The sequence below is a fragment of the Geotrypetes seraphini genome, chromosome 1 (assembly GCF_902459505.1).
Source record: "Geotrypetes seraphini chromosome 1, aGeoSer1.1, whole genome shotgun sequence".
Lineage (NCBI taxonomy): Eukaryota > Metazoa > Chordata > Amphibia > Gymnophiona > Dermophiidae > Geotrypetes > Geotrypetes seraphini.
This window is the reverse complement of record NC_047084.1, coordinates 515885656-515913163: the sequence shown is the minus strand read 5'-3', so window position 1 is coordinate 515913163 and position 27508 is coordinate 515885656. Positions and strand designations below refer to the sequence as shown.

Here is a 27508-nt window from a genome sequence, read left to right as displayed (position 1 = left end):
ATTCTTAGACTCCTATGTACGCTCATCTTCTTAGACACTCCTGTTATCCTTTTCTTCTCCTCTCTTCTCTCTTTCATTTTTCTTTCCTTTTTCTTTACTGCTCTCTCTCATCTTTATCTTATATATCCCTTACATACATTCTTAATAATTGGAGCCTTTGCTCCTATACAGTTAAACATAGATTTATATATTTTATATACAGAAAGCTTTATTTTGTTTCTATGTACTTTAAATGATTCTTGTATCCTTTAAAATACTTAATAAAAATTATTGAACTTAAAAAAAAAAAAAAAAGAAGTTCGCAATGACTGGACGGTAAACCCATTTTGGGATTAAGGGTTTCCTTTCTCTCTCGGAGTTTCATATCTCTGAGCGGACCAAAAATATTGTTGATCACTCACTGTGGGCATTTAATTCATTGAGGTCAGTCTCAATTATACGTACCAATACAGGGCAAGCAGTGACTTCCCCCATGTCTTTCTCAATAACAGACTATGGACTTTTCTTCCAGGAACTTGTCCAAGCCTTCCTTAAAACCAGCTATGCTATCTGCTCTTACCACAAGTACACAGGTACCTCCTGAACCCCCCCTCCCCCGCCGCAAAAAAAAAGGAAACCATATCCCTAGGTAGCATAACTGAAGCAAGGTTCTAACTAGCAGATTTCAAAGAAGCTTCAAAACAGTAATATGAACAACTTTAACTGGATTTTGTCCAATTTTTCATTTATCATTGACTTTGTTACTGTGTGGAATGATTTCATTATGATTAGAATGTACATTTGTTAGTACCACCTTTCTGTCAGACCTGTACAGAATGTTAAGGGGAAGAGGAAAGAAAAGGCCAGGAAATGAAAGAATGTGTGTGTGTGTGTGTGTGTGTGTGTGTGTTGTGGGGAGGGAGGAGATGGGGAAATCAAGGAACTCTGACCAGTCTGAGAAACTGGTGCTCATGTTAAAGCTTATATATGAGATATATTAATAGCTTTAAACAACATTGCACTTGCTTGGGACTTCCCACAAAGACTGACATAATCATTGCTCAGTATACTATAAAAGGCTGTGTCAATAAAAGCATGCATTAATTTTAGTAAATATTTATACTGGATGAAGAAGAACTTACAGAAATTTTCCATCATTCTTTGAACCGAGCAGGATGATATGTTCTGCCTGGCCCCTTGAGATTTTCCCATGAAACCATGGCATCTTTTCATGGGCAGTGGTTGCAATCAACTTTTCTAGCTGTGGCTTTTGACTAATTATAGCTTGTTCAAGTGCTTCACCCTAGAGAGAAGGTAAATAAAGGAAACATATCAGTGATAATATGCCTTTTATGTCACACAAGCTATTTACTTATAGCTTAAAGATATTGATGTCTAAGAACAGAATATACCCAGCACACTCATCCAAATTCCAAATAACGTGCTGAATAGCAATACTTTGGGCTCCTTTTACAAAGCCGCGCTAGCAGATTTAGCACACGCGACTCTTAATCACGCGCTATCCCTCGCGCTGGCTGAAAAACTACCGCCTGCTCAAGAGGAGATGGTAGCGGCTAGCGCGGCCGGCGGTTTAGCACGCACTATTATGCGCGTTAAACCGCTAGCACGCCTTTGTAAAAGGAGCCCTTTATTCTTTATTATATAGGCCTCAGACCCACCACTCCACCGCCTAGCAAAAAATTTTAGCGGGAAGAATTACATGGCTCTTCATCATTGGCCTCAAACTACTTTTCTCATAGTCCAATCATTTAATAATTTAGTAATTTCTGGTAAATTCAATAAATAATTGAATAAGCTTATCTTGACTTAGCTAAAATTTTTTGCTAGGCAGTGGAGTGGTGGGTTTAAGGCCTAAATAATAAAGAATAAAGTATTGCTATTCAGCACGTTATTTGGAACATGAGCTATTTATACACAAAACTGTAACCACTACTACTACTTATCACTTAAATAGCGCTGAAAGGCGTACGCAGCGCTGTACATTTTGACATTTATAGACGGTCCCTGCTCAGAAGAGCTTACGATCTAACTTGAACAGACAAGACATGACATAGAGGGTAGGGGATGTAGAACCCAAGGTGAGAGGAGTTTGGAGTCGAAAGCCAGTATCCCTCACTCAGATACTCTTTCTCTCCACTGGTTATCACTCTTCATTGCCGAGATTTTGCAGTACTTTATAGTTTTCTTTCAGATAGAATCCTCTTGACATGAAATTAATGCCACTATGCACAGTGTTCATGAGCACAATTCAAAAATTGCTACTAGTATTATTTTGGTGTTTTTTCAGGACCATAAATAAAGACTCTTGGTTAATTCTGTAATGGGGAGGGTGTGAAAAGTTTAATTTTGTTATTTTATAGTAATAAGGTCAGAAATATAGAAAATGTTTGTAACCAGGAAACATTAAGAGATTTTATTAAGGAGGGTGGGAAAGGGAAGGTTTGAATGGTGATATTTGTGAACTACAGTACTTCAATTTTCATTTACCTATAAAAACTTATACAAATAGATAAATACATTGTCTTCTAGATTCTATACATGATTCTTAGATTTGCTATAGAATTCCGACGAGTGTCAGAGCTTTTACCATAGCGGCTAGTGGCTCTTTAGGGAGGAGATTTCAAAATTTTTTTATTGCAGGCCAGAGAGATGGCAGAGGCAAAAATGGTGACTAAATTAAAAAAATAAGTGAAATGAATACAGAGGATCCCTAATTAAAAATTGGATGGTATAAAATGCAAAACTTAAGAGTACATGAGTGTTGATGTGTAGAGCGGTGCTTAGATGGTGACTCCGGTTGTGAAGAACTAAGGCCAGTGCAGGGCAGAAATTTATGCTCTATGTCACATGAGTCCATGTAACTGTTTTAGACTATTTGCATATACCGGTATATTTTATTTGCTACTACTAACGAGGGGTCTGAAGACCAGGCACGCTCTGCTCTTTTTCTTGGATTTGACTTCTTCTTGTGCAGAGGTGACTGTCTCCTTTGTGGTTGGAGGACTTCAATAGCAACTCCAGTATTTCGAATATGAGGCAGTACCAGACAGACTTCTATGGTAACGTCTCCTCTATATAGAAAGACAGATTGGGATAGGCTGAAGTGGACTTCAACAGCAACTCCAGTAGATGGAAAGTAGAGCCAATGTTAGACGGATTTCTTTGATCTATTTTTCAGAAATGCAAAAAAATAAATGGCCTATTTTTACTTCCTGGTTTGTGACTATTGTTGAAGAAACGAATTGCCTTCTTGTTGAACATCGGATGTCCCCATCTTTCTATGTACATTGGAAGGCTCTCTGGGAGAAAGACCAATCCCCTGGATCCAGAGTTTGACAGCTGAGATAATCCACTTGCACATCGTCTACTCATGCTACGTGTGCCACTGAAAGTGACAGAAGATGCTTTTTCCACCTGTCTGTCTAGAAATCATTTTGCACATCATAACCTATGAGGGTGATTTGAAAAGTTTGGTAAAAAAAGCAAGCTTGACAACTTTTTTTCATACATAGGAAAAATAGGGTTTTTTTCATATTATAAGAAAAATAGTTTACAACCACCCTCCCCAGCCCCCCGGAAACTCAGTGGACTAAGGCCTGGATTCTTGTTGGGATGCCGATAGTTTGCGGTGGTAGGCATCCTATCGCCGCCTAACGTAATTGTTTTAATTTGTGCTAAACTATGTGGTAATTGACCACATCATTTAAAACCAATTAAAAAGTAGTTGCAAAACAAAAAGGCACCACTATGTGGGCTCTGGGAGCAGCGCCTAGGTCCCTGGCGGCTAGCAGTGGATAGTGATGCTGAAGCTTGGAAGTGGGCATGGTTAGGGGCGGCGCGGGACTTTGGCATCACTAATTAGTCCTTTTACTAAGGTGAGGTAACCGATTTAGGGTGTGCTAAAAATTAGCGCGCACTAAATGCTAACGCACGCCAATGCGTCCATAGGATATAATGGATGCATTAGCATGCGATAATTTGTAGCGCATGCTAAATCAGCTACTGCACCTTAGTAAAAGGACCCCCCTATGTGTCACTGGTCATGATTCTTATGGGACCCTAGATGCCGTAAATGTAGACGTGAAACTCTGGCCTACATTTCCGGCACCTAAGGTCCCGTCAAGCTATGATTCAGGAAGCAGTGCCTGTCTGTGATTGACACGCTTCAGGCGCCCATTTGGGAGATGCCTGTGATGGCAGGTGCCGCTTACTGAATCAGCCCTTAAGTCAGGGGTAGGGAACTCTGGTCCTTGAGAGCCGTATTCCAGTCGGGTTTTCAGGATTTCCCCAATGACTATGCATTGAAAGCAGTGCATGCAAATAGATCTCATGCATAGTCATTGGGGAAATCCTGAAAACCCGACTGGAATACGGCTCTCGAGGACCGGAGTTCCCTACCCCTGACTTAAGTATTATAGCCCTCAATGGAGACTACAGTATATTGTTTAACTTGCTTTTATAAAAACCTTTCAAACCACCCTCATATATATCAAACACAATTTCTTAACAAATACAGATAGCCTGACTTGTTTCCACTTTCTCGACCCAAAACGCCAGCTGCTCTAGACATAGGAACACTGGATCATATGTTGTTCTTTTGTCCGTTGATTCTCAGTTTTTGGAAGTCAATATGGGAACAGATTAATGCAATACTTGAATTTTCATTCCCATTAATGTATGAGTTAGTCATATGCGGAACATTATTACATGTTAAACCCCCATAGATCGTTATAAAAGTCATCTTTTTTTAGACATGACCGGGATTGCAATGCAGATGATAACACATAACTGGAAAAATCATGATCGTCTCTTAATTTCTCTTTTTGGTGGGCAAATTTATGCTCCGCATATAAGAATGAGAAAATGAATGCGGAATTATTAGGATATGGTCATATATTTAAATTGGTTTGGGAACCATTGACATCTTTTATGAATGCAACATAACTGGCTTCTTTAATTTGGTTTACTTTTGTTCACATCCGGGGAGGGAGGGAGGAGGGAGGGAATACTTTATTATATAAGATAAGGAGTTTGAAAGTATAAATTTGTATTTATTACTGATTTATTGATTATTTAATAGAAGGGTGGATTGGATAAAGATACTGTATGTATATATTTATGAGATGGATGTGCATTTTGTGCTTTATACTCTGATTGTTAATATGTATATTGCACTGTTAAGTTTTTTGGAAAATTAATAAAATATTTATAAACAAAGAAATACAGATGGGCTGCAAATATCATATAACATACCTGAATTTTATTTTTTGTGATATTTTCTTTGGCATAGATTTGTAAATTTATATATTGTAAATATATATATTTGTATATATACTTATTTGTATATATACACCAGTATTTGTAAATTTATAAAGCTGCAATTATAACATCATTGGTAAAATGAAAACTTATCACCTTATTTCGAGACATTGTGGCTGTGGTATGTTAACATAGGTGGCTTCTAGAAGCAATTGATACCATGATAAAAGCAATATCTAGTTTAATACAAATTTTAAATGCAGTATGTAAGAAAATATTGTAGAGTACTTAACTGAACAGTGTTATAATAACAGTGAAGAAACACTGAAGGTTATTGAAGAGACTCATTGAAGTTACCTGCAAATTCCATATTTGCTTTACATATTCTCTAATCAAAGTCTCTTTCAGGTCTTCAAATGGTCCGATTTTGGGCTCCATTCCTATTGGTCGATTGCAAGGTTTCTTGAGCAGACAATTGAAACCATCTGTCTCCTGAGTGTGATAGTTGCAAAGTTCAGCGGGACTTGCATGCGACTTCCCTCCTGATATAGCATAAGTTCCACTGATTTCCCTCTCAATTGAGTAATGGTGGCATTTCCTGTCGTGTGCCACAGACAAGGTAAAGCCACCAAGTGAGCTGCGACTCTGACGCAGCAGATACAGCCCATTGTACATTCCCCCTTGTTGGAGATATTCTTCTGCTTCTTCACGTGTAATGTTGCCATAGAAGAAGGGCAGGTGGTTAGCAATGTCTGCCATGCTGGTAGGAAGACTTTCACTCTTAGCTCAGTGATTCAAAGTTGTTCACCTGAGAGGAAAAAAGAAGCATGAATTGAAACATCAAACCATACTGACAATAAAAGTTCACGGTAAAGGCTGGATCAAAGGCTCATTGCTAGTGCTGCATGCCGGCATGTGGAAAATCAGGGTTTGGTGCAAAGCCCAACTTCTATTCCCCAGGATGGACATAGGGATAACAGATAAAGACTTTTGGAGACCACAGGCCTTACCCACATTCTGATTAATAGTAACTAAGAAGAGTCGTTTTATAACAGGTTGCTTAGCCTGTGAGGCTAGCTCATACCTATAGGGAAAGTGCTATATGCATGTCCATTCCGTTTGAAAGTATCTCACCAAAAATACTCATTAAGATTTAAATCTGTTGTTTAGTATGCATTAAGGGAGGCAGCCATTATGATATGGTAAAAGTTGGGCTTTTACTGCGCCTTAATTCATCACAGGATTCTATGTTTGTGATCTGCTTCACAAGCAGTGATATTCATATAACCTTCAGCATCAGGTTGATGCTCCCAGGTCCCACCTTAAAGGAGCTGGGCATGTTAGACCTCCCTCCCCTCAAAGTGCCACCATATTATTCCCTCTCAAAGCCCCCCATTTCACTTTGTCTCTCAGAAGAGTATCATAATAGTACCTCACTGTATCCTCCCACCACAAACCCCCTTACAATCCTCTATTCTTCACTTCCACACAAAAGCCCCCTGGATTATTTCTTCCCCAAGCCTCTTCACATCAGTTCCCAACCAAAGGGCCCCTCCATATTATTTTTATTTATTTATTTGATTTTTTAACCTGTCCTCCCAAAGGAGCTCAGAACAGGTTACAAATCAGGTACTTAAGCATTTTCCCTATCTGTCCTGGTGGGCTCACAGTCTATCTAATGTACCTGGGGCGGTGGAGGATTAAGTGACTTGCCCAGGGACACAAGGAACAGCATGGGATTTAAACCCACAACCTCAGGGTGCTGAGGCTGTAGGTCTAAGCTCTGTGTCACACTCTCCTATTATACCCTTTCTGTTCCAAAGCCTCCAACCTCCTATAGCCCCCTCTATTCCTGGGATCTTATAGAGTCAGGGCAAGACCAATCGCTCTTGCTGGCCATAAGTTCAAAATGACATTGGTGACCCCTAGTGGTAGTGTTACAGCACTACCACTATATTATAAACTACCATATAAGGACAAAATAACATTATATATTGCAAAACACTTTCCATGTACTACTACTTATCACTTGTATAGCACTATTTTAAATGTGGAAAAGGGCTGTTATAAACTTGTGAGGAAGTATGCATGCACTAAAAAGTATCCAACTCAGACAAAAACTACCAGTTAGACTGTGTTAACTTGCCAAAAACTCTACTTTCTACTGGAAATTACTAACAAAAGCTGGATAAGGGAAAAGGCCTCAGAAGCCACAAGGTGCAAAGAACCACCAAGGCTAGACAAAAACCACCAATTAGAATGTGTTAACTTGCCAAAAACTCTACTTTCTACTGGAAATTACAAACAAAGCTGGATAAAGGAAAAGGCCTCAGAAGCCACAAGGTGCAAAGAACCACCAAGGCTATGAGTGAGAGCTAGAACTAAATCTTGGCTCCCCCAATGCTTCGATCAGCCATAAAAACCCTTAATATGCTACAGCGATTGTGCTGTGTATAAACAAAATTCAGTTGGACAAAAAAAAAAGCAAAAAAGATCTGAACTTATCTTTATGCTGTAACGTATCTTTTTTGCTTTTTTTTTTCCAACTGAATTCTTTTGTTTATACACAGCACAATTGCTGTAGTGTGTTAAGGGTTTTTATCCCAGGACAAGCAGGCAGCATATTCTTTACGCATGGGTGACGTCACCGACGGAGCCCTCGGTACGGACCTTTTTAACTAGAAGTTCTAGTTGGCCGCACCGCGCGTGCGCGAGTGCCTTCACGCCCGACGGAGGAGAGCGTGGTCCCCAGTTTCTTCGTTTCCGCGGAGCGAAGAAGACGCTTGTTTTTTCAACGGCCGTTGAACTAACTTTTTTGCCTTCCCGCTCGCGAATTTTTTCCTTTTTATTTTCATTCTACCTTCGGGTTACCTTTTCTTTTGATTTGTTAAAAAAAAAAAAAAAAAAATCTTTAATTTCTTTCCTTTTTTCGTCTTTGCCCCGGCGGGGCCTGTTGCCATTATACAGGCCTCGGGGTTTGATTTTGCGGAGGCCTTATTCCCATTCATGCCCCCGCAGCCCGGCTAAGAAGCCTTCCTCTTCCCTCGAGCGCCCGCCAGCCACAGTGGCGGCACCGACTTTACCGGCTTCACGCCGGCCCCGAAAACGCTCCGCCCCGATTTCGGTGAGTGCTTCGTCATCGGCCTCCTCATCGCCGGGGCGTGGAGCGGCACCTAAGGAACCGAAACAAAAGAAAGCGGTTCCGGTGCCACCCCTGGATGACCGCATCACGGCCATCCTCCACACTCAACTCCAGGAACAGCTGCAGCATCAACTCCAGCACCTGTTACCTACTATTTTAGCACCGCTCCTTTCGGTTCCAGACCGGCCCGAGCCCCGTGCCGAACAACTGGTATCCACCCCATCGGTACCCATCAATACATCCATGCCGATTCTCTCGGCTGAGCAACTCCACGCCCATCCTGTGGTTTGCTCCCATACCACTACGGATCCGCCTCGGGACCGGGCGGGGCACCGTTCTTCCCGGGACCGGGATCGACACCGGTCTTCCTCTCCCGGTACCGTTTCGGTGCGCTCTGGTATATCTTTATCTAAGACCCACCATACCGAACCTTCCACCCCGGTGTCTCGGCATGCGCACCCGGAGGTACGGGACCCGGACTTATGGGAAGAATCCCCCCCCGGTACCGAGGAGGATCTCTCCTCATCCGATGAGGACCCCTCAGCACCTGATACCACCTCCAAACCTGAGCAATCCTCCTTCTCAAAGTTCCTCAGGGAGATGTCAGCAGCTTTATCTCTCCCTCTGGAGTCAGACTCCAAAAAATCCCAAGCCTTTCTGGAGGCTCTGGATTTTGAGCAACCACCTAAGGAGTTCCTCAAATTACCCGTACACGACATCTTACGGGAGACTTTTTACAAAAATTGGGAGAACCCTCTTACAGTACCCGGGGCTCCCCGCAAGTTGGATAACCTCTACCGAGTTATCCCGATTCCGGGGTTCGATAAGTCCCAATTGCCCCATGAGTCTCTTCTAGTTGAATCCACCTTGAAGAAAACTCAGGGCTCCAGCGTCTATGCCTCCACCCCTCCTGGCAGAGAGGGCAAAACCATGGACAAGTTTGGCAAGAGGCTCTATCAGAATGCCATGCTGGCCAACAGGGCGAACAATTATTCCTTCCATTTTTCATTTTACATGAAACACTTGGTCCAACAGTTGTCTGCCCTCCAAAAGTATCTTCCGGAGAGAAAGATTCCACTTTTCCAACAACAAATTTCTGGTCTCCTTCAGCTGAGAAAATTTATGGTCCGCTCTATCTACGATTCCTTCGAGCTGACCTCCCGTGCCTCTGCCATGGCTGTCGCCATGCGCCGCCTGGCCTGGCTGAGAATATCGGATTTGGACATTAACCACCAAGATCGTCTGGCCAACGCCCCCTGTCTCGGGGATGAACTTTTTGGAGAGTCCCTGGATTCCACCACCCAGAAACTCTCGGCCCATGAAACCAGATGGGACACCCTGATTAAACCGAAGAAAAAGGCTCCACCTGCTCGACCTTACAGGCCTCAATCCTCCTATCAGCGCAGGTTCTCAGCCAGACCACTCAATCCGCCTTCCCAACAACCTCGGCGGCCCCGTCAGCAACAACACCATGCTCAGGCTCGTTCTCAGTCCAACCAACCCAACAAGCCTCTTCCACCTGCAAAGCCTTCTCAGCCCTTTTGACTCTTCTCTCCGGGGCATAGCCAGTCTTCCACCTTCATTGCCTCTTCCACAACCAATCGGAGGCCGTCTCCACATATTCTTCAGCCGTTGGGAGGTCATCACATCGGACCAGTGGGTCCTCAACATCATCCGCCACGGCTACTCTCTCAACTTCCAGACTCTTCCGCCAGACAACCCTCCCGTAGAGTCTGCTTCTCACTCCTCCCAAACCCCCCTCCTCCTGAGAGAGGTCCAATCCCTCCTTCTTCTCAATGCCATCGAAGAAGTGCCTCCGGAACAAAGGGGTCAGGGATTCTACTCCCGCTACTTCCTGGTTCCCAAGAAGACGGGAGACCTCCGTCCCATTCTCGATCTCAGGGACCTCAACAAGTATCTCGTCAAGAAGAAATTCAGAATGCTCTCCCTTGCCACGCTTTACCCTCTTCTTTCTCAACACGACTGGCTATGTTCCCTGGACCTCAAGGAGGCCTACACTCACATCCCAATCAATCCGAATTCACGTCGCTACCTGCGGTTCCAGGTACATCACCGCCACTATCAGTACAAAGTACTACCCTTTGGCCTCGCTTCATCGCCCAGGGTATTCACCAAGTGCCTTATTGTGGTGGCGGCCTTCCTCAGATCTCACAACCTGCAAGTGTTCCCCTACTTGGACGATTGGTTGGTGAAAGCACCTACGTCTCCACTTGTGCTACAAGCCACTCATCACACCATCTCCCTCCTCCATCTCCTGGGGTTCGAGATCAACTACCCCAAGTCGCATCTGCTTCCCACCCAGCGACTTCAATTCATTGGAGCAGTTCTCGACACCACACTAATGAGGGCATTTCTCCCCTCTGACCGTCAACGGACACTGCTCCACCTCTGTCGTCAGGTGCTCCTCCATCACCCCATCCCGGCTCGTCAGATGATGGTCCTCCTGGGCCACATGGCCTTGACGGTCCATGTGCTTCCTCTGGCGCGGCTCCACCTCAGGACACCTCAATGGACTCTTGCCATCTCTGTGACATCGTCTCTTCAGCAATCTCTGCAATGGTGGTTGAACTCCTCAAATCTTTCCAGGGGTCTTCTTTTTCATCTGCCCCCTCACTCCATGACCATCACCACGGATGCCTCCCCCTATGCATGGGGAGCTCACCTGGGAGATCTACGCACCCAGGGACTCTGGACCCCGCAGGAGCGTCTACATCACATCAATTTCCTGGAACTCAGAGCCATGTTCTATGCTCTCAAGGCCTTCCAGCACCTTCTCTGTCCTCAGGTTCTTCTCCTGTGCACAGACAATCAAGTCGCCATGTACTACATAAACAAGCAAGGCGGCACCGGTTCTCGCCTCCTTTGTCATGAGGCCCTTCGCATCTGGACCTGGGCCACAGCCCGCAATCTCTTCCTCAAGGCTGTCTATATCCAGGGCGAACAGAACTCCCTGGCCGACAACCTCAGCCGCATCCTTCAACCTCACGAGTGGACTCTAGACCCTGCCACACTCCACTCCATTTTTGCTCGCTGGGGCACTCCGCAAGTGGACCTCTTTGCAGCACCTCACAACCATCAGCTGCCCCAGTTCTGTTCTAGACTCTTCTCTCATCATCGTCTGACCCCGGATGCATTCCTGCTCGACTGGACGGATCGGTTCCTCTACGCTTTTCCTCCCCTACCTCTGATGTTGCGGACGTTATCCAAACTCCGCAGGGACAGGGCCACCATGATTCTCATCGCTCCTCGGTGGCCTCGCCAACACTGGTTTTCCCTCCTGCTTCAGCTCAGCTCCAGGGAGCCCATTCCTTTTCCTGTGTTTCCTACTCTACTTACACAACAACGTCAGTCTCTACTGCATCCCAATCTGTCTTCGCTCCACCTGACAGCTTGGTTTCTCTCGGGCTGACCTCCCCAGAAAATCTGTCTCAGCCTGTCCGTCTCATTTTAGACGCCTCCAGGAAACCGACCACCCTCCAATGTTACCATCAGAAGTGGACCAGGTTCTCCACTTGGTGTCTGCAGCGTCATCACGATCCCACCTCTTTGCAGGTGGAAACGATACTGGACTATTTGCTCTCTCTATCCGATGCTGGCCTCAAGTCTACCTCAATCAGAGTCCACCTCAGTGCCATCACCGCGTTTCATGAGCCTATCCTCGGGAAACCTCTCACGGCTCATCCACTGGTCTCCCGATTCATGAGAGGCCTCTTCAATATCAAACCACCTCTGAATCCTCCTCCTGTTGTCTGGGACCTGAATGTGGTTTTATCAGCCCTCATGAAACCACCTTTTGAGCCTCTTGCCACAACTTCGCTCAAACTTCTCACCTGGAAGGTGCTTTTCCTCATTGCCATCACCTCTGCCAGGAGGGTTAGTGAGTTGCATGCACTGGTAGCCGATCCACCGTTCACTGTTTTTCACCATGACAAAGTGGTTCTGCGTACCCACCCTAAGTTCCTTCCCAAAGTGGTCTCAGCTTTTCACCTCAACCAGTCCATTGTGTTACCTGTCTTTTTCCCGAAACCTCATTCACATCCTGGGGAACAGGCGTTACACACTCTAGATTGCAAGCGTGTCCTGGCCTACTATCTTGATCGTACAAGGGCTCACCGCTTGTCCCCTCAGCTCTTCCTGACCTTCGATCCTAACCGTCTAGGTCGCCCTGTCTCTAAACGGACGCTGTCCAACTGGCTCGCTGCCTGCATCGCGTTCTGTTATGCTCGGGCCGGTCTGTCACTAGAAGGTGCTGTCACGGCCCACAGGGTTAGAGCTATGGCTGCTTCTGTTGCTTTCCTCCGTTCCACACCCATTGAGGAAATCTGCAAGGCGGCCACTTGGTCCTCAGTTCACACATTCACTACTCACTACTGCCTGGATGCATTCTTCAGGCGGGATGGGCACTTCGGCCAGTCTGTACTACAGAATTTATTTTCCTAATGGCCAACCATCCCCCCTCCCTCTTTGTTAGCTTGGAGGTCACCCATGCGTAAAGAATATGCTGCCTGCTTGTCCTGGGATAAAGCACAGTTACTTACCGTAACAGGTGTTATCCAGGGACAGCAGGCAGATATTCTTACGTCCCACCCTCCTCCCCGGGTTGGCTTCTTAGCTGGCTTATCCTAACTGGGGACCACGCTCTCCTCCGTCGGGCGGGAAGGCACTCGCACACGCGCGGTGCGGCCAACTAGAACTTCTAGTTAAAAAGGTCCGTACCGAGGGCTCCGTCGGTGACGTCACCCATGCGTAAAGAATATCTGCCTGCTGTCCCTGGATAACACCTGTTACGGTAAGTAACTGTGCTTTAAGGCTGATGATCGAAGCATGGGGGGGAGCCAAGATTTAGTGTTTAGCTCTCACTCATAGCACCTGGTGGTTCTTTGCACCTTGTGGCTTCTGAGGCCTTTTCCTTTATCCAGCTTTTGTCTGTAATTTCCAGTAGATAGTGGAGTTTTTGGCAAGTTAACACAGTCTAACTGGTGGTTTTTGGCTGAGTAGGATGTTTTATTTTACCCCAGTTCCTCTATTGTTGAAGGTAGTTTGCATTAAAAAGTGTGCATACAAAAGATCATATACACATGCCAGGGGCATAATTTGGGAAGAACAGAGGACATATGGCTATATGTGGTCATGTACATATTGCAGCAGATTCAAATTTATGCATGTGAATTTCTTGGCAAGGAGGGGGGTGCCTAGTTTATAAAGGCATGTAGGTACCTATATTACCTTTATAAAATAGGCTTAACCCTCAACAAGGCACGTTAAGAAAGCTACGTTAAAGGGCACCTAGGGTCCGTGTAGACCCCAGCACCATAAAGTCATATTACAGTTTAAATAAATTGAATGTAAATAATTACTAAGGTTAAATGCCATAAGATCTTGAAACAGACAAGGAACAAGCAGTTTATAATTTTGAAAAATTTATTAAATTATACTTTTCTGACTGAATTTAACTTTTAATTATTAAGTTTAAAACATCAACATAATATTCAGCTTCAATGTTTATATTTCAGTTTTAGATGCAATTGTCACACAATACTGACAGTGTGCTGTGCTCATTGCAAACATTGTGATTGCATGCTATGCATATCTGTTTCACTTTTCTGTCCTGCGTTCTACTGCAGATATAACATCGCTTTTTCTTTGGCGACTCCAACTGGCATTTTTTGGCAGGATTACACTGACAGTAACCAAGCCTGCTTTGCTCCCTTCTGCAGTGTCTGTGGACATTGAAGCCTTTCCTGTGTATGATGAGCAGTTAAATGGCATCCTAATAGCACCAGAAATGGCCTTCTTATTCGGGTCTTCTTAGCCTCATTTTGCGGTTGACAAAATATCTAGGTTATGAAGGCTGCAATGGCACCGATATCTAGCATATTGAAGAACAATGCCATTGGCCAACCATTGTTCTTATGTCGACAAGTTTATGTAGTTGCCATCTTGTCCATATTGTCAACACCACCTTTGCAAGAGTTGTAGTGCAGGATTACTTGTGGTTTGCGATCTTCCCCTTCAATTGCTTTGTTGTGATGCATTGATGACAGCATTGTAATGACCTTTCCTTTCTTTGGGACGTACGACACAAGTGTTAGTTCTTTACAGAAGCCAAAAGTGAATGACTATTCTTCTTTTCCTCTTGTTTCAGTCATCTCTTTTGGCATATCAGGCTTATTTCTCCGAATAGTTCCAACCAGTTTTGTGTTCATTTGCAGCAAATCTTCTGCCAATGGAACTGATGTGAAGAAATTGTCTGTCACAATATTATGACCACTTTTCACCCAGCACTTTGTCAATCACTTTACAACTGCTGATCCTTGGCCCTTATCTCTATCATGACCAGGTTGGCATTCAAGGTAGACTTCATCTGTCAGAGGAAAGCATGTAACTGAATCGCAAGCCCACCAAATTTTGATTCCATACTTTGCTGGCTTGCTTGGGATATATTGTCTGAATGGGCATTTTCCATGATAAGCCACAAGTTGCTCATCTACTGTGATATCTGTACCAGGAATGTAATACTTTTGCAGCTGTGCTATGAACATTTCCCAGAATCAAATGAAAGTTTAGCAATAACTTGAAACATTATCAGTTTGCAGCTATCATTACAATCATTTGCTGCCACTGACATAGATCCATGGTTTAGGTTTCTATAGTATTAATACAGCAGCTATTGTGATAGATGATAAATTATCCAAACTATCTGCACAATTGCTCAATTGTTACATCTCTCATTATTCGTGTGATCTTATACTGTTTGAATTCACATAAAGTAATGCTGTTACCAATCTAATGAAGATATTTGTAAAATATAAGTTGTCCAAAGGTAAACATAAATATAAGCCATAGAAGATGTATACATAGAAGAAATTGACAAAAAAGCAATAGGTACACAATGCCACTTACCCAACAGTTCAATCTGGGGGTTTCCTTCTTATTGTACATTGATCCTGACTGCCAACAGTATTAGTTTTTAGCATTCAATTATCGAAAATTGTTGGGGTCCCTCTGGACCCCAAACGAAAAAAACATTTTTCTTAAAGAAATGACTGTCATATGTCAAGTTGGTTTACATCAATCTATGCTGGAATGCCAGCGTGACAAATACATAAAATATTTGCATGAACGGTGTTTATGCAAATGACATGCATATATGGCTGGGGTCCGCATAGACCCCAGGTGCCCTGTTGAGGGTTAAATAGAAGCCTTTGGGGATTTTCAAATAGATGCCCTGTTATTAAACTACCCCAATGTGAATAGTTTGGAATAAATATACTGTATAAGGAAATCAAATGACAATCTCTTCCCAAGATAAAGAGTGAAAAGACTGAATACCCCATTTCTCACCTTCTCACAAAAAAAAAGTGAATGACCTGCATGCCCCAATCTACCCCATCCTCTTATCACAAAGTCAAGGCTTCCTATAGCTGGCTCTACTCCTGTCTAACCCTTCTAAAGTGATCCAGAATTAAACTGGGGCAGGAGACCCACTTCAGAAGAAAGCTAACTGAGTAATTAGGAGAGGTCTTTCTCTATCAGAGTGTATAAATTTCACATTTGGCCAGTCATCTGGTCAAATTTCTCTGAGCCTGCAGTACATTAACCACACTTCCGTTTGTCATATACTTTAACTACTGGACGCTGAAAAACCAAAAACATGCTAGCTATTTGGTAACTGCACAATTTACTGCTGATTGTGAGTTAAAAAAAACCAAAACGAAGGACTTATCTCTTAACCCCTCAAGCACTATAATTTCCTGAGAGAAAGCATGGGTCAGGCAATGTGTTGCAGGCTCATTGAAATTTGTATGATGGATGGTACAATTCCTTTAGTAAAAGCACATAAAGTCTTTTGAGCTGTGCCTTTCAAAAGAAGTATTGAGGATAAGAAATACAACTCTAATTGCTTTTATTTTGAAAGGTTTATGGCATCTGTTTTATTAGTGAATGGAAAAATGCAGAAGCAAGCTGGTCACCTTTATATTACTTAGAACTGTATATATACTACAGTATTAAATGTTATTATGGGGGACAAAAAGACTTCAAGCGCTCGAAGCTACTTGTTGTTAGAACTTGTCTTGATAAGTTAGCTGACTGCGAGCTATCACTGGTCTGAAAACGCCTTTTTTTCTTTTTTTTATATATGGAAGTGCTTAACACATTTCTTTTTCAATAAATTATTTTTTTCAGTAAATTATTCTTTCTTTTTAGTGTTCGTCTGAACCACTAAACACCATGGGGCTCATAATCGAAAGAGAAAAATGTCTAAAAACCGGCCGAAGTTGGCACTTTGACGAACATTGTCCAAATACGTCCAAGTGCCGATAATAAAAATGGATTTTGGACATATTTCTAAACGACCTAGGCCTTCATAGTGCCGCTGAATGACCAAAGCTAAATGGGGCGTTTCAGGAGAAGTGTCGAGGGCGGGAGTTGGGCGGGACATGAGCGGGCTTAGACTTAGTCATACAGCATGTATAACCGAAAGTTATACAGCCCAGGATCGACGGAACTTGGACGTTGTGACTTAGACCATGTAAAACATGGTCTGTCACAAAAACCCACCTAAAGTCAGCAGATAAGCACTGCAAACACATAAAACAGACCCCCACACACTTCCCCAGTGATCACCGACCCCCCCCCCCCCCCACACACACACGCACACCCAGGGCAGGATTAATCAATAGGCCAAGTAGGCACGTGCCTAGGGCCCAAAATGGTCAGGGGGGCCCGATGAAGGAGGGCATCAACATTGTTTTTCCAAATGGCGATGAGCCCCTCCAGCATCGATCGGCAACGCAGGCCCCCACCACGATCGGCAATGCGGCCCCCCATCGACGGAAAGTAAGACAAGCAAGAAACGTGGGTAAGAAAGGCAACATTAACTGTAATTGTGCAAGCAGTGCTGCTTGCCCAAAGCTTCCCTCTAACACAGCTTCCTGTTTCCACCTGGGTGCATAGTGGGGCGGGGCAGGGGGCCCAGTGTATTGTGTGCCTACGGGCCCTCGACGAATTAATCCTGCCCTGCCCCCACCCCCATAAAAATATTAATCACACTTTTAAAAATTCAGCCTCCAGACCATCATCACCTGGCCGCCTGGCATAGGAAATCCTAGTCGTGGTAGATACGTGGGTTTAGAGGATTCTGGAGGTGGTTTGGGGGGCTCACCATGACCTATAAGGGAGCTGTAGTGAGGTGAAGACATGGCACCCTTTTCGTGAAGTTCACAGCAGTGCCCTGTAAGGTACCCCACTATTTAGGTGCCATTTCTGGGTGTTCAGTACATCACTTTGCAGACCCCTCCCACGTCCAACAGGGCTTGTTCTAGAATTTTTGACTTGGACGAAAAGTTGGACGAAAATGTGGTATAAAGATGGACGATTTAGCGACTTGGAAGATCAGATCGGCAGGACATATAGTTAGACAATTTTTGAAACAAAAACAATTTTGGACCCATTTTTCAAAAATGTGTCCTAGGCTGTTTTTTTACTTTGGACGACTTGCGAGTTAGACGAAAATGGACTTAGATGTTCCTTTCGATTATGCCCCTCCATATGTTATTTCATATTCCTTATAGGAACCCATGACCTAATATAGATGGTACTTAGCTTATAATTTTCTCTTTGCCAATCTGGATAGGTGTGTTATGACATAATATATTGGCAATATAAAAGAAAAATAGCGATAGCTATTTGTCCCTTACAGGATTCCCAGGTGCCTTCATTATTAGCAGGGTTTGAGTAGGTTCCTTTAGAAATTGATTTATATCAAGTGTTTATTTATAGTTTGAAATTATAGGATTACCCATATCCCGAAGAAGCTCTTTTTGAATACGATAGAGCGAAATGGAGATGCTCTGTCGTACCGCACCTGTCCAGCTTGGCAAAGAGAAAATTCCAAGCTAAGTACCATCTATTACGGGTTCCTATAAGGAATATGAAATAACATATGGTGTTTAGAGATTCAGACCAACACTAAAAAGAAAAAATAATTTGCTGAAGAAAAAATAATTTATTTGAAAAAGAAAAGTGTTAAGCACTTTATATAAAAAAGAAAAAAAGGGGTTTTCAGACCAGCGATAGCTCGCATTCAGCTAACTTGTCAAGACAATTTCTAACAATAAGTAGCTGCGAGTGCTTGACGTCTTTTTGTTCCCCATAATAAAGTTTAATATTGTAGTATATATACAGTCCTAAGTAATATAAAGGTGACCCGTACGCTTCTGCATTTTTCCATTCACTAGAGGATGGTTGGTCTATGACTTATTATTTGAAGGAGTACCGTATTTTCACGCATATAACGTGCGCGTTATACACGATTTTACAAACCGTGCATAACCTTGCGCGTTATACGTGTGAGCGCGCTATATAAAATTTTTTTTACATAGTTCCCACCCCGCCCGACGCCCGATTCATCATCCGGAAGGACCGCTCGCACCCCCACCGCTCGCAACCCCACAGCCTCCCTCCCCTCCCCCATGGAGAAGCTGTCTACCTTGTTTCCGGATGCCAGTGAGCCCAGCTGCTTCCTTTGCCGGCGGTCCTGCCCCTTCTCTGAGCCCTGCTTCCTCTTCTGGCAGTCCCGCCCTTTCTCTGACATCAGAGAAAGAGCGGGACCACCAGAAGAGGAAGCAGCGTAGCGCAGGGCTCAGAGAAGGGGCGGGACCGCCGGCAGAGGAAGCAGCTGGGCTCACTGGCATCCGGAAACAAGGTAGACAGCTTCTCCATGGGGGAGGGGGGAGGCTGTGGAGGTGCGAGCAGTTCTTCGGGTGGGAGTGCGAGCGGTCCATCGGGGTGGGAGTGCGAACGGTGGGGGTACGAGCGGTCCTTCCGGATGAAGAATCGGGCGTCGGGGGGGGGGCATCAGGCTTTCAGGATGAGGACAGGACTTCAAGGGGGGACAGGCAGGACTTCAAGGGGGGACAGGCAGACCTTCAAGGGGGGATAGGACTTCAAGGGGGGACAGGCAGAGGAGAGTCGGGGCGGGTGAAAGGAGAGTCGAGGCAGCCAGAGGAGAGTCGGGGCGGCATGCGCGGTATACCCGTGAGCGCGGTATATAAAAATTTATTTGCATAAATTTGTGTTTCCTGTGCACTATACCCGTGTATACGTTTTACACGGGTGCGCGTTATCTACGTGTAAATACGGTATATCTGTTTTATTAGTACATAGAATAAGAATACACTTGCAAACTGTGTTCAAAACTAAATAACCAAGCATGTAAAGTGTCAAAATGTAAGAATAAACAGATCTCATTTCATACATATGTGTATATCCAAAAAATAAAAAGGAAAAAGACCTCAGACAGCCCTAACAGGCCATAAATGGCCCTCAAATGAGCATGCAAATTTCTTTCACCAGTCAGAAAACTATCAATAACTTTATTCAAAAATCTTTTTTTAATAGAATTCCTATGAACATCCCAGCTGTTACCACTGTGGCCGGCGCTGCAAACGCTAGGACCATCTTTCAACTTTAACCAATTTATTAATATCCACGGATCCTGGATTTGGCATGGAAAAATTCAGCACAAATAGAAACCACTATTTAGAATTAACTATTTAGAGGAGATACAGGAGCAAAAGGAAGAACAAATGTTAGTCAATTGTTGTAATGTGCTGTGAGACGTTTTGTGGTAGTTGCCACTGATCTAGAAATAGGGCATGCCATTTCCTCCGAATTTCTAATTGTGACCCTAATCTTCTTCTCTCTACTCGATGACATGGCAATTTTTAGGCATTGTGTACAGAATAAGTTCCATGTACACACTATGAAAGAAAACCAGGTTAAATCTCACTGTTTAATTCAGTTTTAAGCCCATATTTTTTTTTAAGCATGATGTCCAAATTATATTTTTATTTATTTTATTCAATTTTCTATACCGTTCTCCCAGGAGAGCTCAGAATGGTTTACATGAATTTATTCAGGTACACAAGCATTTTTCCCTGGTCTGTCCCAGTGGGCTCACAATCTATCTAGTTTATCTGGGGCAATGGGGGGGGGGGATTAAGTGACTTGCCCAGGGTCACAAGGTGTAGCGTGGGTTTGAACCCACAACCCCAGGGTGCTGAGGCTGTAGCTTTAACCACTGCGCCACACTCTCCCCCTGTTAGATAAAAAGTGGGAATCATACAGAAAAAGTCTCTCTGCACACATTTCGATATAAACTAATGTCTTTGGATTTTGACACAAATCCCCTGATTCTATTACAGGTCATCTAAATCTAGGCAAGTTTTAGAATACTAGCGCATATACAGTTAATTTATTTTATTAATTTTTACTATTATAACCTAAGTGATGTATATTCAGGTACTCTAGCATTTTTCCCTATCTGTCCTGGTAGGCTCACACTCTATTTAATGTACCTGGGGCAAAGGGGGATTAAGTGATTTGCCCAGGTCACAAGGAGCAGCATGGGATTTGAACCCACAACCTCAAAGTGCTAAGGCTGCAGCTTTAACCACTGTGCCACACTAGTAAGTGCAAGCAGAATTCTACACCAGAGGTGCACAACCCACTTGGTGCATGACTGAAAGTCGAAAACTGTAGGCAATTCTGGTGACTGCATCTCAAGATATAGCAGAAATAGAAACATGTACAGAGATTAACCCCCCTCTTCTACGAAACTGCGCTAGCAGTTTCTAGTGCGGGGAGCCGCGCTGAACGGCCCATGCTACTCCCGACGCTCATAGGAACTCTATGAGCATCGGGAGCAGCACGGGCCATTCAGTGTGGCTTCCCGTGCTAGAAACTGCTAGCGCAGATTGGTAGATGAGGAGGTAAAGTGATGGAATGACTTCTCTTTGAGGAAATGCTAAAGAGGCTAGGGCTCTTCAACTTGGAGAAGAGATGGATGAGGGGAGATTAATAGAGGACTATAAAATAGTCAGCGTGGTAGATTAGGTAAAAGTGAATCACTTGTTTATTCTTTACAAAAATACAAGGACTAGGAGGCAAGCAATGGAACTACTTTTCAAAATGATTTAGAGTGATCAAATGCCCTGCACAAGATCCCACCCAAGCTCCATAAGAACATAAGAATTGCCACTGCTGGGTCAGACCAGTAAACCATCTGGGCATAGGTACGATGAGCGAGGTGATTAAATTTGCGGACGATATGAAGTTATTCAGAGTAGTGAAGATGCATGGGGATTGCGAAGATCTGCAACGTGACATAATTAGGCTCGAGGAATGGGCATCGACATGGCAGATGAGGTTCAATGGGGATAAGTGTAAAGTGATGCATGTCGGTAACAAAAATCTCATGCACGAATATAGGATGTCTGGGGCGGTACTTTGATAGACCTCCCAGGAAAGGGACTTGGGAGTTCTGATTGACAAGTCGATGAAACCGTCCACATAATGTGTGGCGGCAGCGAAAAGGGAGAACAGAATGCTAGGAATGAAAAGGGGATCACGAACAGATCGGAGAAGGTTATCATGCCGCTGTACCGAGCCATGGTGGGCCCTCACCTGGAGTACTGCGTACAGCACTGGTCACCGTACATGAAGGAGGACACGGTATTACTCGAAAGGGTCCAGAAAAGAGCGACTAAGATGGTTAAAGGGTTGGAGGAGCTGCCATACAGCGAAAGATTAGAGAAACTGGGCCTCGAACAAAGGAGATTGAGAGAGGACATGATCAAAACATTCAAGGTACTGAAGGGGATAGACTTAGTAGATAAGGACAGGTTGTTCACCCTCTCCAAGGTAGGGAGAATGAGAGGGCACTCTCTAAAGTTGAAAGGGGATAGATTCCATACAAACGTAAGGAAGTTCTTCTTCACCCAGAGAGTGTTAGAAAACTGGAACGCTTTTCCGGAGTCTGTCATAGGGGAAAACACCCTCCAGGGATTCAAGACAAAATTAGACAGGTTCCTGCTGAACAAGGACGAATGCTGGTAGGGTTAATCTCAGTTAGGGCGCTGGTCTTTGACCAAAGGGCCGCCACGTGAGCAGACTGTCGGGCATGATGGACCACTGGTATGACCCAGCAGTGGCAATTCTTATGTTCTTATGTACTGGTAGATCACGATCTACCTTTTATGCACCCCTGGTCTAGTTGATATATGATGTTAGTAACTAATCCAATAAGTGAAAGCTCAGTGGAGTGGTGTTTATGGAAACCTGTTTGGTTTGGATGCAGAACGTTAGTGTCTTCCACATATTCGGAGAGTTGGCAGAACACAACCTTTTCAGTGATTTTTGCTAAAAAGGGGAGATTTGAGATAGGGCGATAATTTGAGATTTCGGCTCCATTAACTTTAGAGTCTTTGGTAGTGGGATAGATGATTGCCTCTTTCCAGGGTTTTGGGAGGGAACTCGAGGATAGGCTAATAGTACTAGGTGGAGTATATAAGGGCCAAAGATTGAGAAATGGCGTTTAAAGATATAGGGAGTAATGGACTCAGGGCTAGAACCTTTCAAGTTCATTATGGTAATTTTCCTTTGGAGCTCCAGAAGTGAGGGGATCCTGAAATGTGAACACTTAGAGCAAGATAAGCCTGGGGTCTGAGAAATAGATTAAACACAAAAAAGACTTGTATATAATGATCAACAATCGTAATACACACTAAAGCTACTTTGCTCTAAGATGCCAGCGCCATTTTGCTCTTCAATCGGAGTGTAGTTGCACATTCATACAACGACCCCTGATGAAGCCGCCAATAGGCGAAACGGGTCCCCGTTGGGTGTTATAAGTTCCGTATAACTGTATACAGCTACAACTATAGCACCGGCTCAATAGCTACATCAAAGATAAGATCCGGTGGATTTTTTGTTTTGCACAAAAGCACTTTATTTGTATCTGTTGATGCACTTTACATTTCAATACAAAAAGCACTGAGCTCGATGAAAGATACCAATTAGCTGATAAGAAATTTATTATTTCACCAGCGCAGGCATCTGAGACCAAAGTAGCTTTAGTGTGTATTACGATTGTTGATCATTATATACAAGTCTTTTTTGTGTTTAATCGATTGATTAGATTGACTTGTTTCCATTGTGTTACTTGGTAGTGTCTGAGAAATAGAATCAGAAGGAGTAATGCGGGTAGTATGTAATGTGGGATGAAGTGTGTCTCTAATTTTCTGAATTTTGCTTGTAAATTAATCAGCAAGTGATTGCGCAGAAGGTAAGTGTAGTGAATCGGATTGATTTTGGTGGTTTGAAGTTAGGGAGCGTACAATTCTATATAGGGCAGCCATATGTCTTGCTTTGGAGATTTGTTTTGAATAGTAAAATGATTTGGCTTGAATGATTTTCATCTTGTAATAATCTGCATGATCCTTATAGGAGTGGAGGTTAGTTAGTAGTGCTGCCTGATTCACAATTCGAATCGGTTCACCGATTCACTTTGGGTGAATCAATTTGAATCGATTTAAAACAAAAAAAAAATCAGCCTGACGATTCAGTAACTGACCCTCCCCCCTCACCCCCCTAAAGCAGGAGCGGCAGCGCTGCCTCTTGCTGGACGGCCGCTGCCGCACCTGCTTTAGAGGGTGAGGGGGGAGGGTCAGTCGGGAAGTGCTGGTGTCCGGCTTTCCCCCTGGCCTCCTGCTGGTGTCTGGCTTCCCCTCTGTCCTCATGCACACCATTTACCTAATAGCAGCAGCCTGCAGAGAAGATCACTGGTGCTAGCGATCTCTGCAAGCTGCTATAGGTCTTCGGAGCTGTTTCCTCTGCCACGGTCCTGCCCCTCCTCTAACGTCAGAGGCAGGATCGCGGTAGAGGAAACAGCTCCGAAGACCTATATCAGCTTTCAGAGATCGCTAGCACCAGTGATCTTCTCTGCAGGCTGCTGCTAGTAGGTAAATCGTGCGCGGGAAGCCAGGGGGAACACGCAGGCCTTCCGGGGGAGGGGGGGCACAGTACTTCAGGGGGGTGGTACAGACCTTTAGGGGGGCAGGCAAGCCTTCAGAGGTGGGATGCAGGGCTTCAGGGATAGAGGGCAGGCCTTCGGGGGGGGAGGGGGGTACAGGCCTTCAGGGGGAACAGACAGTCCTTTAGGGGTGGGATGCAGGGCTTCAGGGGTGGGGTGCAGGCCTTCAGGGGGAACAGGCAGGCCTTTAGGGGTGCAGGGCTTTAGGGGTGGGGTGCAGGCCTTCAGGGCTTTAGGAGTGGGATGCAGGGCTTCAGGGAGGGGTGCAGGCTTTCAGGGGGGACATACCTTCAGGGGAGGGGGGCCCTGGTGTAGAAGTACACGGAGGGAGGAGGGAAAGGGGGTTCAAAGAGACGTGCATATGCCAGACTTTGGGGAGGAATAAATAATGGGTCTAAAAACAGGAGAGGGAGAGAGATGGTAGACAATGGGATGTAGGGAGGGAAGGAACAGAAAGGGAGAGAAGTTGGACACAAGGGATGGTGTGGAGGGGGGGAATAGAGATACTGGATAGGAGGATAGTTGGGAAAAGAAAGGGAGATATGGTGGACCCTGGGGTGGTGGGAAGGAGGGAGAGATACTGGATGAAAGGGTAGTTGAGAAAAGGTGGATCGGTGAATGGAGACGAAAAAAAGAAAAGATGCCAGACCTCTGGGGGAGGGAAGGGAAACGGAAGGGGAGGACAGAGATAGAAGATGGATGGTTAGCACAGAGAAAGAAGAAAGGAGGAGACCCTGGCAAGCAAGTTATCAGAAGACAACCAGAGCCGGGGACCAATAGATTTGAATAATGACAAGACAACAAAAGGTAGAAAAAATAATTTTATTTTCTGTTTTGTGATTATAATATGTCAGATTTGAAACATGTATCCTGCCAGAGCTGTTGTTAGACCGCAAACGTGAGCTAGGATTTAACAGAGAGAGGAAAAGTCTTTTTTTGTTTGTTTATTTTGTTTACACCACAGCGCCAGTGTGGTTAGGAGAAGGCAAAGGGGATGAAGGGTGAAGAGGCTATAAAATAAAACCACCAGGATGTTTGAAAAAAAAACACCCAATTGGGCAGGAAAATCGAATTGAATCGAAAAATCAATTCAATAGGCTGAATCGAATCAACTCAAAATTTTTTTTCCTGAATCGGGCAGCACTATTAGTCAGGGATTTGTCCCTTCTCCACTTTTCACATGGACACTCTCGGTTCATGACTCCCCTGCCTTATCATCGGTTGTTCATGATTATTTTTATTTATTGTTATTCAATCCAAAGCTCTTTTTATAGTTAAGTTGGTTCTTTAAAAAGAGTTTTATTTCTTATCTTAAGTTTCCCTGTATCATTAAGGATCACAGCGGGGTCCTAAGATAAGTTGGCTCTTTAAAAAAGAGGTTTATTTCTTAGCTACTACAACTAAACATGTACTCTTTTAAAACACATAATTATATATGTATTCATATTTTGTGTAGATAACTGATGCAGGCATTTTGATGCTGCAACATGGCCCATGCCAGGTCCATCAATAAAGGATTCACGTCCCAGGCTTGACAGGCCTTGGTGATTCTTTTCTTGCACATCACAAGTTTTGCCCAAATCATATATTTAATGTCAATCAAAATAATTAAGACAAGGGGGAGGAGGGGGCTTTCTTGTATATTGCAGTGCTTTTTTTTCTTTGAAAATAGTTTCCAGTACTAAGAAATGGGATGAATTTCCATGGCTCTGCCACCACTGTAGCCATACTTCCTGTTACCAGTAGCAAAGTACAGTGTTTCACCGAAAATAAGACCTACCATGAAAATAAGCCCTAGCATGATTTTGGGGGTAGGTCTTAATATAAGCTCTACCCCCGAAAATAAGCCCTAGTTGCCATCAGCAGCGCTTCATCACACCCCGTGACCCCCCCCCCACCCCCCCGCCGACCCTTCCATCTCTCCCTCCCATGTGAACCATGACCACGAGCCAAAATACCTGGAAAAAAATGTCAGTGATGGCAGCACAGGCTGGATCGCGACCTGTTTTTTTCACGCCCGGCCGTTCCATGCTGCGTTGCTGATGACATCATCAGTGATGTGGCAAAGGAACACCCGGATGTGAGAAAGGCAGGCCACGATCCAGCCTGTCCTACTGACACTGCCGTTTGTTTCCAGGTATTTCGGCTCGTGGTCGGGGTTCGCATGGAAGGGAGAGATGGAAGGGTCAGCAGGGGAGGTGCGGGGGGGATGGAAGGGATAGAAAGATGCTGCACAGGGAGTTGGGAGGAAGGGAGAAATAGAAGCTTCAATGGTTCTGCTGCAAAAGGGATGGAAGGGATAGAAGCTGCAAGAATTCTGCTGCACAAGGGGATGGGTGAGAGGGGAGGAAAGATGCTGCACATGTGGGGGAGAGAAAGGAAATAGGAAGAATTGGGGTGGAGGAGAGGAAGGGAGAGATGACCATTGTACATGAGAAAAAAATAAGACCTACCCGAAAATAAGACCTACTGTAGTGCCTTTTATGGGCCCAAAATTAATATAAGACAGTGTCTTATTTTGGGGGAAGCACGGTATATAAAAAGGTCATATATTAAATTTTAAAAAAACCTTTGCAAATACTGGATATACTCAGCAAAATTTGTTGAAATTAAATTGTGTAGCCTGGAAAACAATAACCCCTTACCCTGCCCATTGGAGAACCAAGGTATATAAATACATATTCAGCATCTACAGAAGCTTTCCTTACAAACAGTGGGCGTGGTGTAGCGCTTGGACATTTCTTCATTGAACTCACCAGAAAAAAATAAATCTCAAAACCCTCTCCAACATGTGACTCCTTTCAAAGCAATACAAAACAAAACAGTACAAAAGTTACTCAGGAGTGGCTCCAGAAAAATGAGGATGGATTGAGACATCAGGGTTTTACCTGTTCTCCTTACTTTCTTTGCTTTCAATGGAAGTAAAACCTGGATGTGTCAATCCATCCTCCCTCTTCTGGAACCATATGGTAACCCTGCTCAGGCCCTATTAAATGAATCTGCCTTCCATAACAACGTCAACTTCTAAAACCCATACAAAAACCTACCTAGGAAAAGGCAGTGTGATAAATATTTTGTAAACTCTAGAACACTAATACACCTATTGGGAAAACTGAACAAGCCAGATATCTACTCAGAAACTCAGTGCTATCAGATTCCTGAGGCACTGTCTTTCTATGGTATAACCAAAGTGGTTTACATGTTATATA

The 27508-nt window shown here is 44.1% G+C and overlaps 1 protein-coding gene across 4 annotated transcripts in view; it reads right to left on the bottom strand.

Moving 5' to 3' along the window:
* SYK (spleen associated tyrosine kinase) overlaps positions 1-27508 on the bottom strand; it is a 145800-nt gene that overhangs the window by 83172 nt on the left and 35120 nt on the right. For all 4 annotated transcript variants that reach the window (XM_033928929.1, XM_033928910.1, XM_033928933.1 and 1 more), the window contains exons 2-3: positions 5617-6067; positions 1122-1282 (exon numbers count right to left, since the gene is read on the bottom strand). In XM_033928929.1, coding sequence (XP_033784820.1) covers positions 1122-1282; positions 5617-6018 — 563 coding nt within the window. In that variant the 5' untranslated portion in view covers positions 6019-6067. The remainder of the gene's footprint in view (positions 1-1121; positions 1283-5616; positions 6068-27508) is intronic.